The sequence below is a fragment of the Triticum dicoccoides genome, chromosome 1B (assembly GCF_002162155.2).
Source record: "Triticum dicoccoides isolate Atlit2015 ecotype Zavitan chromosome 1B, WEW_v2.0, whole genome shotgun sequence".
Taxonomy (NCBI): Eukaryota; Viridiplantae; Streptophyta; class Magnoliopsida; order Poales; family Poaceae; genus Triticum; species Triticum dicoccoides.
In genome coordinates this window covers 508,347,113-508,366,580 of record NC_041381.1, presented here as the reverse complement: position 1 = coordinate 508,366,580, position 19,468 = coordinate 508,347,113, and the positions used below count along the sequence as shown (strand labels likewise).

Below are 19,468 nucleotides of genomic sequence, written 5' to 3'. Positions count from 1 at the left end.
ATACACATGTGCACATATGAACATGTATTGAAATATATTTCTGCCTTTTTTTATCAGTTCAGACTTTTGGATAAGTTGACTGGAGCATTAATTTAATATGGTACTACAGTCAGGAAGTCTTGTGTTCAAAATCTTGCCAACATAGTACTAAAAAACGATTCTACGGCCTAAATAAATCTCACATCTAATGAGTAAATAAGCCTAGACATGAGGGAGAGTGTTGCAATATATTGTCCGTCTCTTTCCGATAGTTCAGACTTTTGGATGAGTTGATTGAAGCATGAATCCAATAACACACGCACTAATTGTTTTAGTGCAATCGACGCAATTACCACTGCGTGAGAATGAGATAGCAAACATGCTTACACGATGGGTCGATCACGTATGGATGAGCACAAGGTACATAGGTAGCAGCACTAGCTTGAGTAGTACATGTATCATATCGATCGTGCCTCTGGTAGTCTAGCTGTCGCTGATCGTAGATGTGATATTAATTGAGAGGCCATGACGATCGACTATGTAGTAGTCTTGATTGACCGTGGAGATGGCGGTTGTATCATGGGCACTTGTGGCGGCCGTCGTGCGTGGTCATGTGGGCGTAGCAGGGGCAGACGTCCTCGTTGCCGGCGGTGCCGGGCGGCACGCAGTTGCATCGCCGGCAGCACGTGTTGCACGCCCTGTTGCACAGATTCGGTCGACTCGACTTGCTGCACCGGTACGAGCACGCGCCGCCGCAATCTGCAAATCAGCGTATAGAAGGATACGTATATATCAGTCTGGCGCATGCATGCCCGTCGATCAAGTCTGACTAGCAAATGAGTCACCCATGAATGCGTGCGTGGGCTTACCGACGGCGTGAGCTTGTCCACTCGGGGCGGTGGTCTGCGGAAGACGAAAATGAATAGGAACCGAGTTTAGCTAGGCAACCAAACATAGCATGCATGTGCTCTGGAAGAACCTAACGCCATGGATCAGGTAATCACCTCGACAAGGAGCAGGAGGACGACGAGCGCCACGCACATGAACACCCTAGCTTTGCCGGCCATGGCGAGGGGCCAGGAACCGCCGGCCGGTTTGCTTCGCTCTCTGCCGATTTGCTTCTCTTTGCTCAGTGGAAATGTGGAAGAAGCCTTTGCCTTTGCTAGCGGAGGGGACGAGGGCCACGTTTTTATAGGCCGGAACGCCGGAGCAGCGGTGAGGACTCCAGGCTCGGAGTGGGCGCACAGTTGTGGCACACAGGCAGCACAAGCTCTGCATGCGCGTGAGTGCACGCCCCCTGTCCCTGGTTCCGTGTTGGGCTCTCGGCTCTCCACGTATCACACAACTTGCGTGCCGAGTGCCACTCGTTGCTTCCATCAATTTGGCTATGTCTGTCCTCACTTTGTCGCCCTCATCACTGATTCACTGGACATATGCATTTGGCTGTTTAAGTGAGGGTCTGTATTGTGCGTGTGTAAGCTTGTTACACTGCGTGACTGCACACAGACTGACGCTCAGGAAAATACATATGCATGACTTAGGCATCTCCAACGGCCTACTAAAGCGAACCAAGCTTTGGTTGGATGATTAGAGTGATATTGGTATCCTCAGCCCATCAGAGAGTTCTGATGTTCGCATTATTTCTGAATTTATTTCAGAATTTCAGAGTTTAAGTCCTGGTGCTCGCGTTATTTCTTAATTTATTTCAGGACGTTCCCGTCGACGACGAGACGCATATGATGACTTCATAAATCTTAAGATGATATGCCGGCTCAGTCTCTCGGAGGTGCTCATAGGGGTAAGACGTGCGTATGTACATTCATAGGGATGAGTGTATGCATGTATGTATAAACGCTTGCGTTTGTACTGCATTCAAAAAAACAGCCTACATAAAAAAGAGAGTCCAGCCTGTCCAGAAGTGTCCGCCGATAGTGAATACACCAAAGGTCCACCCTTGTCCAATGAAGAGAGATGAGAGAAAGGAGGAAGAGGAAAAGTGCGGTTCTGATGGATCTGAGGCTTGTTCGTAGTGTGTCCGAACTCTTCCAAAGCACTTTGACGTTCGCTAGTGTAATTCTTTTTATTTGCAGGGTCGATTTACTGTAATTCGGATAGGCAAACTGCTACACCGACATTTGATGTGATGGTTAAAAGTGTCCGGACCATCCGATCTGAACATTTAGAAGCGATTTGTTGTCCACCCTTGAAGATGCCTTTATGAGTTAGTTTGGTTTTTTTTTTTGCACGCTAGTTTGGTTCATTTGAACTTCATGACATTTACAGGAGAGCAACTAATTGAGGAGTACTTCTTTAGGAGTCCTATAAGAGTCACTTGAGGGTGGACTGGAAGCTTGCCACTTGCATGCTCTTAGTCGCAGCTGTTAGAATAAATCCGAGGCATATCGTCGATCATCTGACGACCAAGCAATCAACCGAGCACGACACTGAAATTTGTTAACGAGGTTCGCCGATATGGCTACATCCCCGGGGCTTGACTATGGGCGCTCCTTCCCATGACACCGCTACAATACCGCAACCGGTCGCCCTGGACACCGGCACATGTCGTCGGCTTCCCCTGCGTTCCGGTGCTATTATGTTGGCATAGGTTACATCATGTGTCTACCCCCGTTATATATATGAGAGGCATAGGATACAAGTGTCCTATTAGGACACGACTCCATATCCTATGTAAACACAATACTACTCAGAGTCCAACTGTAACCTATCTTGTACACAATATTCGACACAATTCTAACAAACTCCACCTTGGCGAAATTCTTCACCACCTTGAATTCATCAATGCGTCAAACTTCCATGTACATTGGACTTGAGCTTATCCCATGAGTATCGCTGCTACTCTAAAGACTCTATATGACTCCACCTGCAACTTGTAGTCCATTTTTTTCTTGACCACAGTCAACACTCAAGGAAAATTTAAGTTTCTTGTTACTCTAGTTTATGCTCCCAACTTTCAGAGTATCCGTTCAATGCCATCACACACCGATCACTGACCTGCGTGAAAGTGAACAACTCACATATTGGGTGTCACACATAAGAGTTACCTGAACTCAACATCACCGCTCCTTTCTTGACCGCCTGTCTGAAACTTGAAGGAATTTCACCGTTGCTTGTAGTCATCTCGAGTCAAATCCGCAATTGTCTCACCACATGTATGACCACCAGAGCCCTGGCTCGTCTCCATGTCCCGTGCATACCGCACGCCTCGCCGCTATTACTACGTCGAGCCTCCGCTGTTCTGATCGAGTCTCAAGGGCCGTGAACCCACACCACTCAAACTCCACTTCAGAGTACCACCGATCATCACCGACCAATGACGAGTTTCACGCTTCCATCAGACCACTGAGCTCCAGTCCGAACTACGTGTCACTCGCTTTTTCCCCTTGCTGAATAGGCTTCGATTCCCTGGATCCTTACATTGTAGCCCCTCAATCCAGCTCCACCTTCAACATGACTCCATGTTGGTTGTACTTGCCACCCCGCGCCTCGTCAACTCCAAGCTCTCATGTGCACCGTCTTGAATCAACCCCGCGTCATAGTCTTGTTGAAGCCACACAAGCCCTTTGGGCCTGCGTCATGTGTTTCCACGCCCCGGAAGTCGGTCACCATCAGCATCACACTCCTATGTCGCTGTCGTCGATCCCATCACCGTCTTTTGTTCCAACCAACTCTCGTCGATCCGTCAGACTGTCTAGTCTGACCCAGCCGAACTTATTCGACTGCATGACACGCTCAAGGCTCCCAAATCGTCTTCACGAATTTCCATCCATCACATGATAATTCCATCACAGTTGACATGACTTACCGCAACGCCTTCAAGCATCCCTGTTGTGCCAATAAATGTTTCACCCTTGTCTGCCATAACTCAACGTTTTCAGTCTCGTCGAACTTATCCACCTCAAACCTGGTACCCGATAGCGTCACGGTTCTTTGTATGGCTGACCCTGTGAAAAAATTATCCGAGCTTTCCTCACGTGATGCCCAAGTACACAAGCAAAACCTGACATGGTACACCCTCGTGCACTAATAGCAAATTCCAACCAAAAACAAAAATCTTCTGGTCTTCACGTGAAGCAACTCCTGGCTCAATTCCTCGATGGTAGCAATTGCTTTCATGCCAATTTCCTACGCAAGTAGTACTTCAATGGATATGTATCGCTTATTGATTTGCCTGCCTCCACGTCATATACGAAGACTCAAGTCTCCTCTTTTTTAGGAGGCCAAGTTTGCTGAGATTGGCCCTAATATTTTTGAGGTTCACTTTGGGTCAGAGGGAGATTTTCGGCATGTGATGCATAATGGCCCTTGGAAATTTGATTTTAGTGTTCTCATCATGAAGGAGTACGAGGGAGGCAAACGTCCGTCAGAGATGGTGTTTGAATTCATTGACGTATGGGTGAGGGTCACTGATCTACCACCGGACAAGAGGACGGAGGAGTTCGGCAGAGCTTTGGGGAATTGGCTTGGGGAGATCGTCAGAGTGGATGTAGATAAAGATGGACTTGCGCGAGGACATAGCTTGAGAGTGCGAGCAAAAATTTCAGTGTTTGAGCCGCTGATTAGAGGCTTCTATTTAAGGAGGAGGAAGGAGGATGATGAAAAAACGTGGTTTGACTTTCACTATGAGAAGGTTCCACACTTCTGTTTTGATTGTGGCAGACTGGTGCATGAAGATGGGGTTTGCGACCCTCCTTTGGACACAGCCCAACAATGGGGGGGCTAGCTTAGAGCTTCTTCGGGGAGGAACAACTCAGGTAAAGAAGGATCTATGGCTGGAGCTAGCAGCAACAACGTTGGGGGTGGCAGTTCTCACACTGGTGAGACGGCAAATAAGTATGCTGAGCACCCCAGGGTCAGGGACCAACCGGTCAAAAGGAACTTGAACAGAGACTTTTCGTTCACGGCCAATTCTCGCACTAGCGAGGGGTCTAGGGATGTGCAGAAAGAGGTTAACAGCCCATCCAGAGGAAAGACTGATGTGTCTGAGCGACAGAACCAGGATCTCCAAACAAAGATGGAGCAGAAAAGAGAACATGACCTTCGGACAGAATTAAATAAGAGGCAGGAAGCGGATAGGAGTGGGGACTTGCGTCGGGAGCAGCGCCATGCAGCGGAACGCCATGCAGCATCACGTTCAGAGCAGAGACAGCAAACCAATTTTGTTGGTGGAGGAGGGCGACGCCATGCAGGCCCGTATCGCGAGGAGATAACCCATGCAGATCGTGGGGCTGATGGAGGCCGCTGGGCATCAGCACATAATGGCCCTTGGGCTAACCATGCTGGTCGGAGGGAGCTACATGGAGATTCTACGCGTGGTTTCGGCCGAACTAAAGGTAGGTATGTCAGGAGGCCTAGGGCACAGAGTGACCATGGGGGAGGCAACCAATAGGAGTACCCGGAGAAGGAATCGGGGAGGAAGCGGCCCCCGAAGCAAGTTTGGGTGGCAAAAGGTGACAACGATAGGCAAGTTAATCATGATGCGTTTATTCGCGATACGAGGCAGAAGACTTCCTCAGTGTTTGAACGCATCGAAGAACCAAATGCATCGGCGGATCCTGCTGGGCGGGCCCGCCGGGACCAATGAATTGCTTGGCCTGGAACTGTCGGGGACTGGGGTTGGACTCGACAGTAGGCGAACTTCGAGACTTGATAAGGTCTTACAACCCAGCGGTGGTTTTTTTGTCGGAGACAAAGAAGAGTGACAGAGCTATGGAGAAGCTTAAGTGGAGGTTGGGATTTCGAAATGGTGTGGCAGTGAGTTGTAACGGGAGAAGTGGTGGGCTTGCATTATGGTGGAGAGACCATGTACATGTGACAGTGAGGCCATGGTGCCAATATTATATTGATGCTGAAATATGTGCTGATGGAATTACCTGGAGATTCACTGGAATCTACGGGGAACCCAAGACCGAGTTGAGAAAGAAAACATGGGACGCCATCCGATATCTCAAAGCTCAGGATGGTCTCCCCTGGCTGTGTGTTGGCGACTTTAATGAGATTCTGGCCAGGTCGGAGCAACGAGGTGGCAACCAAAGGAACTTCGCACAAATGGAATCCTTCAGCGAGTGCCTAACTGACTGCGGTCTGGCCGATTTGGGCTTCTCGGGGTACCAATACACTTGGGATAATCGACAGGAGAACGGTGACAACGTTCAAGTACGACTCGATCGTGCAACGTGTACTGGTGATTTCATGGGGCTGTTCCCAGGGACGGAGGTTGAGAACATTGTTACGGAAGAGTCCGACCACATGGCATTGATAGTGAGAGTGAAGGACTTGGCGACAGAAAAACCGGAAGGGGACCGCCCCTTTAGGTTTGAAGAGATGTGGTTGAGGCATAACGACTATGATGCAATGTTCCAGCAAATATGGGGACAGGTACAGGGGCAGCAAAAGGCCAGGGGCTGTTTGTGAGAGGTTGCGTGAAATGACAAGAGAGATGCAGAGGTGGGGGAGGTCAGTTTTTGGATCGGTACGTAAGCAAATCCACCGTCTGAAAAAATAGCTCCTTGATGCGAAACAAAGGGCGTTGATCACTGGATTAACGACCGAAGTTAGAGATGTCGAGTGCCAGCTCAGGGAGGTTTTCGAAAGGGAGGAAATCATGCAAAGACAGAGATCACGTGTGGATTGGCTGAAAGCAGGGGACCGGAACACGCAATACTTTCAGAACCGGGCTTCGCATAGGAAGAGGAAGAACATGGTTAAGGCTCTCGTTCGTGAGAATGGGACAAGGTGTGTTGATGACGAGGGAATGAGAGAGTTGGCAGCAACTTTCTACGAGAAGTTGTTTACTTCGGAAGGATCTATCAATGCGGAGGAGCTCTTGCAACATTTCGTCCCGGCGATCACGGAGGATATGAATGACAGATTAACGGCTCCCATCACGGATGAAGAGATCGAGCGGGCCCTGTTTCAAATGGGTCCAATGAAGGCGCCGGGACTGGACGGGTTGCCGGCTCTGTTTTACCAAAGACACTGGTCTTTGATAAAATCTGATGTGTGTGCGGTGGTTCGAGGTTTCTTGGCGGGAGAGAATACCCCGGAGTCGTTCAACGACACTGTGATTGTGATGATCCCAAAAATAAACGCACCGGAGTTGCTTTCTTAGTTTAGGCCCATTAGCTTATGTAATGTGCTGTACAAGATTGCTACAAAGGTATTTGCTAATAGGCTTAAAGTGATCCTTATGTTGTTAATCTCTGAGGAGCAGAGTGCTTTTGTACCGGGGCATTTGATGACAGACAATGTGTTGGTGGCTTATGAGTGCACACACGCCATTAGGATGAGGAAGAGGAATACACCGCTTTGTGCGGTGAAGATGGATATGATGAAGGCGTATGACCGAGTGGAGTGGATCTTTCTTGAATAGGTGCTTGTCACACTTGCTTTCAACAATGTTTGGATCCAAATGATTATGAGGTGTGTGACTTCTGTAAGGTTCTCTGTCAAACTAAATGGGGGTTTCTCGAGATGTTTCCTCCCTTCCAGGGGATTACGACAGGGTGACCCACTCTCGCCTTATCTGTTCTTATTTTGTGTGGAGGGTTTCTCTGCGTTGCTCAGGGCAGCACAACAAGAGAATAGACTGAGAGGTGTATCGTTTGGGGGCACTGGCCCTCATATCACTCACCTCCTTTTTCCCGATGACAGCATTGTGTTTCTGGAAGGCAATCGTGCGAATTTTGAAGCTCTGAGGGACATTCTGAGGGTTTATGAAGAAGCTTCAGGACAGAAGGTAAACTTGCAGAAATCTTCAGTGTTTTTTGGGAAAGGATGTGGAGAGGGAAGGAAAGCTGAACTTCTTACTGCTATTGGGATTACTTCTGAAGCTCTCTATGAAAGATATTTGGGTCTACCAACACTGGTTGGTAGATCAAAAGATGGAACATTTAAATATGTGAAAGAGAGCTCAGCTAGTAAGGTCTCAGGATGGAAGGGACAAGGATTGTCCAAGGCGGCAAGAGAGGTGCTGGTCAAGTCTGGCCTACAAGCTACACCAACACTCACCATGAGCTGCTTCCAACTCACCAAGAAAATGTGCCGGAACCTGACATCAATCTCGTCTAACTTCTGGTGGGGAGAAGCGAATGGGGAGCGAAAGGTGCACTGGTTGGCGTGGGCTAAAATGTGTAAGGCCAAGCGAGAGGGGGGAATGGGTTTTAGGGACCCCGAAGCCTTCAACCAAGCTTTACTAGCAAAACAGGCTTGGCATATCCTATTGCTTCCATCTTCTCTTTGTGCTAGGGTGCTCAAGGCCAGGTACTTTCCGGATGGGTCGATCATGAATGCCACTTGCCCAAGTGGGGGCTCATTCACTTTTAGGAGCATCATACATGGTCGTGAGCTGTTGAGAGCAGGGTGTGTTTGGAGAATTGGGGATGGCACTTCTGTAAATATTCATCATGACAACTGGATACCACGTCAAGGAAGCTTGCAACCGCTAGGACAACAATATGTACCGGGGGTAACTCATGTCAGACATCTCTTGGATGAGGAGGGAAAGGAGTGGGACATGACCAAATTACAACAGATGTTCACGCCAGGTGATGTCGAGGATATTCAGCAAATATTGGTGGGTGGTCAAGGAAGGCAGGACTATCTTGCATGGAACTTCACTAGAAACGGACAGTTTACTGTCAGATCCGCGTATCACCTCTACATGCAGCTCAAAGGCAAGGGGGCCGGACAGCCGAGCTCCTTGATGCCTAGTAAGGAGCACAAGGCATGGCTTGCGTTGTGGGAGACCAACGCACCTGCCAAGGCAAAAATTCATGCTTGGCGTCTGTTAAAAAATGGTCTCGCAGTTGGAACAGAGCTGCACCAGCGTAGGATCAAACCTGGGGTGTTCTGCTGTGCGTGCGGACGAGAAGAAACAACCTACCACAGATTCTGGACGTGTCCTCACTCGGTGTCATTCTGGAGATCGTTATGTGAAGAGAAGGCCGAGCCTGTGGTCCTGCCGCCAGCGCTGGACGGATCGCTGCAATCTCTCGCTGCCTGGTTCAAGGAGTGGCTCGCTAATGCGGGGGCGGAGGAACGAGAGACAATGATCCAATCCCTGTACGGCTTGTGGTGCGGACGGAATGAAATGAGAGACGGCAAGCGAATCCAGGCTGCAAGGGAACTGGCAGTCAGAGTTCACGAACACATCAAGGAATGGCAGTTAGTACACTCGAGGGAGCAAATGATCAGAGAGCCAAGGAAATTGGAGAGGTGGATGCCACCGGAGCTGGGTTGGGTTAAAGCCAACGCAGACGGAGCAGCAACCAAGGTGCAGGATGGAGGCGGGGGCGGCGTGGTCCTGTGGGATCACCATGGTGCTTATAGAGGAGGAGCTTCGGTTTTCTTCCCGGGTACTGTCAACCCCCAACTTGCTGAGATGCTAGCAGCGAGAAGTGTCGTGCAACTGGCGCTGAGTATGAACATCCCGCGGCTTCACGTCGAGTTAGACTGACAGGAGGTGGTGACCATGCTAAATGGGGAAGGTAAGAACCTCTCGATTATGGGCCAATTGGTAGAGGAGACGAAGGAGCTACTCCGGACACGGCAGGAGTTCAAAGTAACTTGGGTACGTTGCGAGGCGAATAGAGCGGCGGATGGGTTAGCTAAGGAGGGTGTTAGCAACAAGACTTCAGTTTATTTTCCAATTTTTCCCCCTGATTGCATTTTACATGTTGTAGCGGACGAGGTCCCGGACCACTTTTAATTTAATAAAGTTGCAATTACCCCTCAAAAAAAGAGTCTCCTCTTTTTGTCCAAAACAAATCACGGTTTTGATTCCTCTCGCCTGCTGTACGCGGCCTGATACACCGCCTGTCCCGTACGTGTACGATAACTCCACGGCCTGCAGCCGTGCGGCTTCCGCCACCCGGGACGCTGCCCACACGGGCTTCCGCAAGTATGGATCAACCGATCTGCTGCCTGCCTGCCTGCCCGCCCGTGCGCGATGCGCCGCCGCTGCTGCCTGTACGCTCGCCCGATCAATCGTGATCGCCTCACGCCTAGCTTGTGCACACGTATCTTCCTCGTCGATCAAAACCTTCAATTAGCCTAGCTCATAATACCTCTTGTTAGAATAAATCCGAGGTATATCGTTGATTATCTGAGGACCAAGCAATCACATGAGCACGACACCAAGATTTGTTAGCGAGGTTCACCGATATGGCTACATCCCCGCAGCCTGATTATGGGCGCTCCTCCCCATGACACTGCTACAATACCGCACCCGGTCGCTCTGGACACCGGCACATGCCGCCGGCTTCCCCTGTGTTCCAGTGCTATTATTTTGACATAGATTACATCGTGTGTCTACCCCGCTATATATATGAGAGGCCTAGGATACAAGTGTGGACACAACTTCATATCCTATGTAAACATAATACTACTCAGAGTCCAACTGTAACCTATCTTGTACACAATATTTGACACAACTCTAACAGCAACCATGTATCGCGCTCTGGACGCTCACTCCGAATTTATTTTTATTTTCTCTACGCGTTTTCGGCTTTTAGATGTTTTTTGGCTTTTCTGTTTTTTCCCTTTTTTCTTAGGATCTGGACCCAAAAGAATTTTGAAACAAATTTTTTTGGCGCGAAGAAACATGTTCTTTTTTCTTTCACGAGAGGCACATATTTATTTATCATGGAGGCACGGATTTGTTTCCACGAGAGGCACGGTCGTGCCGCTCGAAAAGGAAAAAAATACATTTTTTTTTCATTCCGTGAAAGGCATAGATTACCTCTCGTGAAGACACGTATTTGCTTCTGCGAGAGGCATAGTCGCGCCTCTCGAAAAGGTAAAAAGATGGTTTTTTTTTCTTTCACGAGAGGCACATATCTACTTCTCATGGAGGCATGGATTTACTTCCGCGAAAGACACTTCGAGCCTATCAGAAAGGGAAAAAACGTGTTTTAATTTTCTTTTTTCCTTTCCACAAGTGTACGAATTTATTTCTCTTGGAGGCATGAATTTGCTCCCATGAAAGGTTGGTTGTGCCTTTAGGAAAGGGAAAAAACATGTTTGTTTTTTGTTCCGTGAGAAGTACGAATTTACTTTCGCGAGAGGCACGGTTGTGCCTCTCTGAAAAGAAAAAACCACGTTTTTTTGTTCCGCGAGAGGTACGTATTTTATTTTTATGGAGACACGGATTTGCTTCCATGAGAGGCACAATTGTGCCTCTAGAAAAGGAAAAATGTGTTTTTTTCTACGAGAGATACAGTCGTGCCTCTCTGAAATGGAAAAAAAATGTGTTTTTTTGTTCCGGCATAGGGCACGGATTTACTTCTCGTGGAGGCATGAATTTGCTTCCGCGAGAGACATGGTCGTGCCTCTTGAAAAAGAAAAAAAATGTTTTTTTCGTTCCGTGAGGGGAACAGATTTATTTCTCATGAAGGCGTAAATTTGCATCCGCGAGAGGCACGGTTGTGCCTCTCGGGAAGGGAAAAAAACATGTGCCTCTTCGGAAAGAAACAAACGTGCTCCCGGTTTAGGCTTTTTCATCCAATTTTTTTGTGAAAAAGGTACATCGAAACCTATCAGTATGGGATCTAGTTTTGAAGGTCTCAGGCTCTCGGCGTGAGGAATTCAACGACAAAAACGGTTTGAGGTTTAGACGCACGAGTTATTTAGAGATCAAACATTTTGAATAAATAACTCTAAAAAAAGAAAACTTCCAGATTGAGACAAATGACGCACGTGCAGCATGTCACATGGTGCAACCTGACAAGATGGAAATGATCTTTGAAAGGAGTACTTCCTAATAGTTAGTGATTTCGCACTTAGAGTGAACTTTTCTCTGCTCAACGACTGCTGGGCCTTTGCCAGGATGGACTATGCCATGGAAAGCCGAACTATCTCGGCCCTCTTCATTTTTCTCCACTACTATTAAACAATCCAACTAGAACTTTATTAGGTACACCCCACAATTACCCCCATGACACCAGACAACCCATTCACCACCCCACGATTAGTCCCACGGATCTGAATCTAACAGCCATAATTGATTTGATTGCTTTATGGTGTGCACTTGGCAATTTCCAATGACTGACCATACTCCACCATCCCACAACCCTTCCCTCGAACGACCAGTCCCACGTCCCCCGACAATCACGCAATTCTGATCGCAGATAAGGAAGGAATCGACCTCCCCTCGCCCAGGAGCATCTCTGCCTTGCGTCACCATCGCGACAACACCGTCTTCTCCTGCACGGCGACCTCGCGCCACTCCACCGCACAGTCGCCTCCGTGCACGATCGACGTAGCGGTCGCCCAGGAGGCCGCCCTGCCCCCTCGCGGCGTCGCACAAGTCCGCCAGATCGCCCCTGCCCAGGAACCCGCCCGGCACCCGCGCGGCCGCCCCGCCCTGCACGGCCCCTGGACCAGCTGTAATTCTTTCCTGCACTCAAGGTTAGAATTTTCAGAATAGTTATACTCCACTGTCTATCTTTACAGAACATGAAATCAAACATTAGGACATTAGGCATACCATTCAGATCGTAAAAGTGCACACCATTCTAGCATACCTAGGGTAGAGGAATGATACATCGCGCCAGTCTTTCCTAATTATTGATTGCACAGCAGAATTATTCGTTTTCCATCTCGAATTACTGATTTCTATGTGGAAAATGGTTAGTGTTTGTCTACTGCAATCTTCTCTTGAAAATACTATATTATTTTATCTTTAACTACTCCTAGGTCTAACATTATTTATTTTTCATTTGCAGGTTTTATCGAAGGAGAAGAAGAAGCGGAAGGGGAGGTAAGGTGGATGAACACAAGAGTATCTTATTCGATCCAGCAAAAGGTGAGAGCTTTGCTCTCCTTCTCCATCTGATCCTCCTCTTCTCCATCTGATCCCCCTCAGATATATATGGCATGATCACATGGGGTATGCACATGCTATGTAATGATCAGATGGGGTATGCATATATAAGGATCAATGGCTAGACCCTTTTTTCAGATAATATGAGCAAAATATATGCAACTGTGTTCTTGTGCTAATGTTTTGAGCTGCAGCGCATCTTTTTGAGCTATCATGCAAAATATTTATCTATTATTTGGAAAATGTGTTGTTGTGCTCATGTTTTCAAATATTTCAGGGAGCTTCAGGATGTCAGGTGAGAAACCATGCAAAGAAAAAAGGTTGAACAAAAAAAACTTATGGAAGAGGCAAAGGACAAGTTGAGTGTCGACGTACTCCGCGATAGAGAGGAGAAAGAAAGGAGTCGGCACATGAAGAGAGGCACCCAAAGTTAAAATGTTGTAGTATTAATAACGTCAAGAATCTATCATGGTTATTGGCTATAGTTCAGTATCAGCTAAGATTGTGCACATTTGGACTACATGGTTTCATGTTTGAGCTGACTTGCTTCTTGTTAATGTCAAGCGTTATTACTTATTACTACTATATTGGCTTTTTGTTAATGTCAAGCGTTATTACTTATTACTACTATCTGAACATACGTCCAGTACAGAAGTTTGCTTTACCAGCAAAATTTAAGTTGGCTGAGATCATTGTCACAGAGGTATAGTACACAAATACCTTCTCTTGAAAATCATGATTAAAATTCACAAGTGATACCTTTTTTCTTTCTGGTATTGTAGCACCAAAGCAAACTCACCTTGATCATATCCTTAACGAATCGAAGACTCTTTCTCCTCGAGAAATCCTTGACCTCCATTTTCATCTATCTCGCCTGTTGGTCCTCATTCAATGTCTAAGTTGTCAGTCCAATCGCTTTTTCAGGATCCATACCATAGAGCACGGCCACTGAGATTCTCTCTTTCTCAGAATTGGTTACAACCCTATGTACTGGCCCGTTAAATATCCCGTTGGTCATTATCTGCACCAATAAAAATAACCCGAGGTTCAGAGATGGCTACCTCCATTGTCGCATAAATATGGGAGGAATTTACTTAAGGTTCAGGGATGGCTACCTCCATTGTAACACCAACGTTGATCAGCAAGGTGTAGTTAGACACAGTTGGAACATTGTACCACGTTCCATCTCTGAGAAACTGCAGTCCAGCCACATCTTTGTCCATTAGAATAATTGTAAGAGCATAGACATCAGAGCGAGGCTTGATGCCCAATTACAAGATCAAACCTTGGACACGGAGGATAGTACTTGAATCTAGCATAAGTGAGAGCCCTGTCGCTAAACTGGTTAACTAGGCAATGTTCATCAAGCTCCAACAGCTTGGCCATTGCACGAAGGATGTCGTATTTGATTCTCTTGCTCCTCGATGTGTACTCATGCAGGTCATCCCTGCAAATACCACTAAGTTAGTTCAGTTAACCCAAGTATGGTATATGGACGATGGTTTCTTTTATATAAGTAATTATTTATGAAGTTAACCCAACAAAGAGGATGAAAGGAAAATCATAGGCTTGGAAGAAAGCTACTCTTTTTTACCAAACGATTAACAACCTCCTGCAAGTTGGCGAGCAGGGACCTACAGTGTCTCGGACCTTCCCGGCCCCGTTGGCTGCTGCGACGCACCAGACACAACCAGGCGGCAACGGCGGCGGCGAAGGCAGCGCCGCACGGAACGGAACACGCCATGGCCCCTGAGCAGCTAACCTTATGGGCCGAACATTGCACACAGTGAGGCTATATAGCATTTGATGGGGAGGAGCAGGCGACGGGGTCGAAGAGACTAACCTGAACCTGCACCCGGATCGAGGGGACTCAGGGGAGAATAAGAGTTGGAACCTGACCTTGATGGCGTCCCGAGCAGGGGGGAGGGAAGTTCGTGGCGGCGAGTGCATCAGCACGAGGGAGGGCCCCGGCGTCGCCGGCGAGCATGCCGAGCTCGAGCGCCCCGGCATCGCCAGGAGGATGCAGGCCCCGGCGTCACCGGATAGGAAGAAGGGGCGGGGCAGAGCAGGGGCCTGCGGGTCCGCCGGCAGGGATGACGAAGGGGAGGGGCGGGGCAGAGCAGGGGCCTGCGCGTCCGCCGGCGTTGCTGAAGAAGGGGAGGGGCGGCCACCAGACAGCTCCGACCATGGATGGGGATCGCGTTGTAGATAAGGAACGAGGGAGTCAGGGGAGAATGGGGAAGAGAGACTGGGAGAAGTGTGAGGGGCGGTGGAAGGTTGACTGGTTTTCTTATCTCTATACTAAGGCAGTGATCCCCTCAGTGATGGTGAGTGAGTGTGGCATTGTCCAAACCAAAAATTGTATCTTCTAAGAAAATCCATTATACTCCCTGTTCCTAAATACAAGTCTTTTTAGAAATTCTAATATGGACTACATCATTCTAAAATACGTCTATATTCATCCATATGTAGTCCATATTCTAATTTCTAAAATGAGTTATATTTAGCAACGGAAGAAATGTTTCATAGGGCATGTCCGGTTCACCTGCGTGGGTAAGATTTTTGTTTTCATCACAGCTTGTTACAGTCATGATCATTTGATGATTTTAAATTGAAAAAATATAATTCTCTATAACAATGATAAACTTTATTGAGTATATTTAAGTTTTGCAATCATGCAGGTCATCTTGTGGTCCGTGGATGGTAAATTTTATGGAGTACTTCACATGGGATATTTTGTCTAACACTCCTACATGGGTATTTTTCACTGTGCATCATTATACTTATTCTATGTTGTGTCACTATTTAAGTCTTCATTACTACTTTAATAGGAACATATGACAGATTTTAGAACAAAACTAGCTATCATTTTAGTGGACTCGGAATTGAATGATGGTAATATAAGAAATCGAGACATGGAAGATGATGAATACAACACAGATCCCACGGAATGTATGATGCTGGATAAACCCCCCGAGAATATCAAAACATCGAATACATCACCAAAAGTTGAGCTTATCTCGCAATCATTTATCCTTTCACCATCTGTCAACCCAACAAACGATGACTTGATAGACGACTTTGCTTGTTCTTCGGTATGGTTGTCTCAATTTTTTATCCGATATCAATACCTACTTAAAACCGTGGTCGGCAACCTAAACAGTGCACTTCAAGCTCCAAAACCTGCATTCAAGGACGATATCTCTAAATGGGAATGCATAGTTCCTGTTTCTCCAACAAACTCACACTGGTATGAATCTTTATAATGCATTTCAACATTTATTGATTCATTCAAAGCACATCATGTCTTTATTTCATACATGCAGTGCCCTGCCGGGTTATTTGGTTTTTAATTTCATGCACTCATTGTGCGATGGAAAACTATATTTCCCATACCCCAGGTGAGTATTTACACCAACCTTATTTGTATATACATTGCACATGCAACTTGTTACAACAAAATGTTGTATAATGCATATGTAGGATGGTTTTCAAAAATAATTTTTGTAACAATTATAATACAATTATTATGTGACCGTTAATTTTATGCGGAGACATGTTTCTGGATCATGTGTTACATGCGGGCTCATAATCGTTGGGCATTAGACACATTTAAATAGCTTGGTAAAAAACTCACTAAAATAAAAAATTAGATTTATAATAGATATTTTTACTATAGATTATAGATTATGATACATGTGTTGGATCACAAATATGCCACACTTTTAAAATACAATTTGAGTGACATCATAACATTTTTTAGCCATTCGATTTTTTTTGTAAAATTTATTTTAGTATTATACCATGTAAACTTATTTTTTTTCAGACGTGCGTTACACGTGCATGCTTACTAGTCCTTTCAAATCGACAAGGCCTCTTGATTAAAAAAAAAAGAGGGGCGATCAGTTTTGTGTGTGTGCCAAACTTGGACCCTCCAAAGGAGGGCGGCCCAGCAATTAAGTGGGATCAACTAAAAAAGCAATGGATAATAAGAGGTAAAACATGCACTCCAGCCGCCTCATTTAAGCTTCACGTGGCTGTTCACTCCCCAGACAACCGGCTCTCTTCCAATAAAAACCTGATTATTAGCTTGCTTCGAAAACCCACCTACACATTTTTAATAGATTTAAAAACTATTCATGAATTCAAAAAAATATTGATTTATTTTTGAAAAGTACAAATTTTATAAATACTTATATGAAACAAAAATATACATAATTTTAAAAAATAGCCATGAATTTTAAAAGATGTTCACAAATATAAAGATATTCAATAATTCGGAAAATATTTTTTGTATTAAATAAATGCTCAAGGATTTCAGGAAATGGTCATTTTTTCTAAAAAAATGAATTTATGTATATATTGCAATTTTTAGCAAATATCCATGACTTATGGGATTGTTCTCAATTCTTTTAGAAAAAAAGAAAACCATAAAAAGAAAAAAAATTGGAAGAGGCCATCGAAACTGGTAGAGAAGAAAACCAGAGAAGAATGCCCGAGAAACAGAAGAGCGCCCCTACCAACATGTACCACTTTTTCTGAGGGTTGGACCACAAAGACACCCCAATGCACATTTAATATGGAATGCTCTCCATTCTTCGATGTGAGTGAATAATAGGAGATTCCATGAAAGTATATAGCGGTACAACTCAAAGCAACACAAAAAGTATAAGTTTGTGATCATACATAATGTAAAAATGGCTCACCATAGGACATATGGACTAAAAAAATCTAATGTGCTACTCCTTTTTTTGCGGGGATCTAACATGCTACTCCAAGGAGCACTAATTGGGCACCAAAGAGGGACGTGTCCTGATCTTGATCGCCACTGACCAGGGTAGGCTAGCTCCGCATGCCAGCCCAACTATCACCAGATCAATGGAAAGAACACCACCCTAAGAACCTCTGCTTGAACAGAGGAAAGAGTACATGCCGACATCATGCATAGTATAAGTCGAAACACTTGTGCCGACGACAATTAATGACTGCTTCAACGACGGAGGGTCCATCTAGAGAAGCAAGCAACACCGACGAGCTCGTATGAAAGTTGACCCTCATAGGAACTGTAGAGGGAGCCTCCGGTATGGTGGTTGAAGGGGAGGACGAGAGAGTGAGGCCAACAGTTAAGACCCGCTTCCTGCTAGTGCATAAGATGAAATGAAAAGCATCGCTAGCTAGTTGTGAATCCAATGCAAAGAATCGAGCGAGAAAGACATACTCCATATACAAACCAAACCGCTTGAATCTCCCAAAGATTGGCAAGAAGTAAACACATCAAATATATGAAGATTGCCAAAGAGGATATGGGGGATTTCAGCAATGAGCACATGGAATTAAGACATACAAATTATTTGAGACAAGAAGACCATGATCTGCTGGCAGATATATCCTAAATTTACCTACAATTTTCAAAGTTTCCATGCCACTATCTTATCAAATTATGAAATTATAAAATTTCTTTGGACTAACCTGCTGATAAAATGTGAGAGGATCATATTTGCATGTTCTATATGTTCGGTTTCAGAAAACATCCTGAAAACAGAAAATATGAAAAAAGAATAGATCAAGTGTGGTTAACTTTCCAGACCACAATAACTTACAAAAAAGGATGTAGCGAGAGAAGAACAGGTGGTGACACGTGTCCACATGGCTTTGTCACACACACATTGCACACATTAGTTTTGTTAGTAATCATGTGCATGACATCGAACACAATTTTTAGACACTAATTTTACCGAAAAAGGGTTTCCCCCGCTTTGTATACAAAGCAACCAACCGAACCATCCAACGATAGATGCTGGGACGGAAACAGCACAGTCACGCCCAAAAGAAAAGAAAGAGAAAATACAAGAGAAACAAACGCCGACAACGGCGGATCGACAAAGAAACGAAGAAGCCTCGTGGCCGCTGCGCCCACCGGAGATCTCCCACCAGACTCCGAGCCTCCGAAGCACCTGTACCAATCAACACCTCCAAGAAGGAACGCGACGAAGACGACGCTGCTGCCAAGGGTTTCCCCCGGTACGGTGAGGGGAAAGGAAGGGTAGCTCGGACGCCCTCCAGGAAGGTCTGGCGGCACCCACAAGCCCCACCGCGTCGATGTCGGCCAGGCCAACAGAGATTTCTCCCGATCCCAACCTCCACCTCAGGCACTCCGAAGCTCGCCGCCAAACAGACCCTCACCCTGCGCCAGCCCGGACACGAAGCGTTCAACGCTGTCTCACCACGGCACCGTGAAGCATGGTCGGCACGATGAAGAAGAGGAGCCGGGACCAGGCAACAGCACCATCGGCATGCGGGAGGGCCCCACCTCCACCGCCGAAGACGGTAGCTGACCGGACGCAATGGCAGGAACACACCAGGCCCGTGGCCGCAGAGGCCCGGCCGGGAACGCAGAGGCCCGTAAAGTTCCCGCCTTCGCGCTGCAGCCGGCACGCCGTCGGCTCCGCCGCCCCTGTCCAAGCCGCTCCCCTTCCTCCCCACACCGAAAGCCGCCAAGGGAGGCACCACCAACACGCGCACCGCCGGCCACCATCACCAGGTCGCTGGACCGCCACCGGCCGAGCCGCACCACCGCCGCACGCCCACGACGGAGAGGAACCACCGCAGCCGCCGGCAGCCCGAAGCCGGACCCTAGCCGCCGCCCAC

General features: G+C 46.8%; 3 protein-coding genes across 3 annotated transcripts; 1 reads left to right on the top strand and 2 right to left on the bottom strand.

Annotated features, from left to right (window-relative positions):
- Positions 1-228: 228 nt before the first annotated feature.
- LOC119307502 (gibberellin-regulated protein 3-like) lies at positions 229-1,162 on the bottom strand. Its single transcript, XM_037583579.1, has 3 exons — positions 984-1,162; positions 849-882; positions 229-738 (listed from the first exon to the last, which is right to left on the bottom strand). Exons 1-3 carry the CDS (start codon positions 1,044-1,046, stop codon positions 557-559), a joined length of 279 nt encoding a protein of 92 aa, XP_037439476.1. The 5' UTR covers positions 1,047-1,162; the 3' UTR covers positions 229-556.
- An 8,307-nt stretch (positions 1,163-9,469) lies between these two features.
- On the top strand, positions 9,470-13,422 carry LOC119350517. Its single transcript, XM_037618312.1, has 4 exons — positions 9,470-9,485; positions 12,126-12,405; positions 12,723-12,802; positions 13,098-13,422. Exons 1-4 carry the CDS (start codon positions 9,470-9,472, stop codon positions 13,181-13,183), a joined length of 462 nt encoding a protein of 153 aa, XP_037474209.1. The 3' UTR covers positions 13,184-13,422.
- On the bottom strand, positions 11,734-15,085 carry LOC119345251. The gene is made up of 6 exons (XM_037615403.1): positions 14,664-15,085; positions 14,415-14,582; positions 14,106-14,267; positions 13,936-14,016; positions 13,620-13,841; positions 11,734-12,394 (listed from the first exon to the last, which is right to left on the bottom strand). Exons 1-4 carry the CDS (start codon positions 14,828-14,830, stop codon positions 13,959-13,961), a joined length of 555 nt encoding a protein of 184 aa, XP_037471300.1. The 5' UTR covers positions 14,831-15,085; the 3' UTR covers positions 11,734-12,394; positions 13,620-13,841; positions 13,936-13,958.
- Between the last annotated feature and the right edge of the window lie 4,383 nt (positions 15,086-19,468).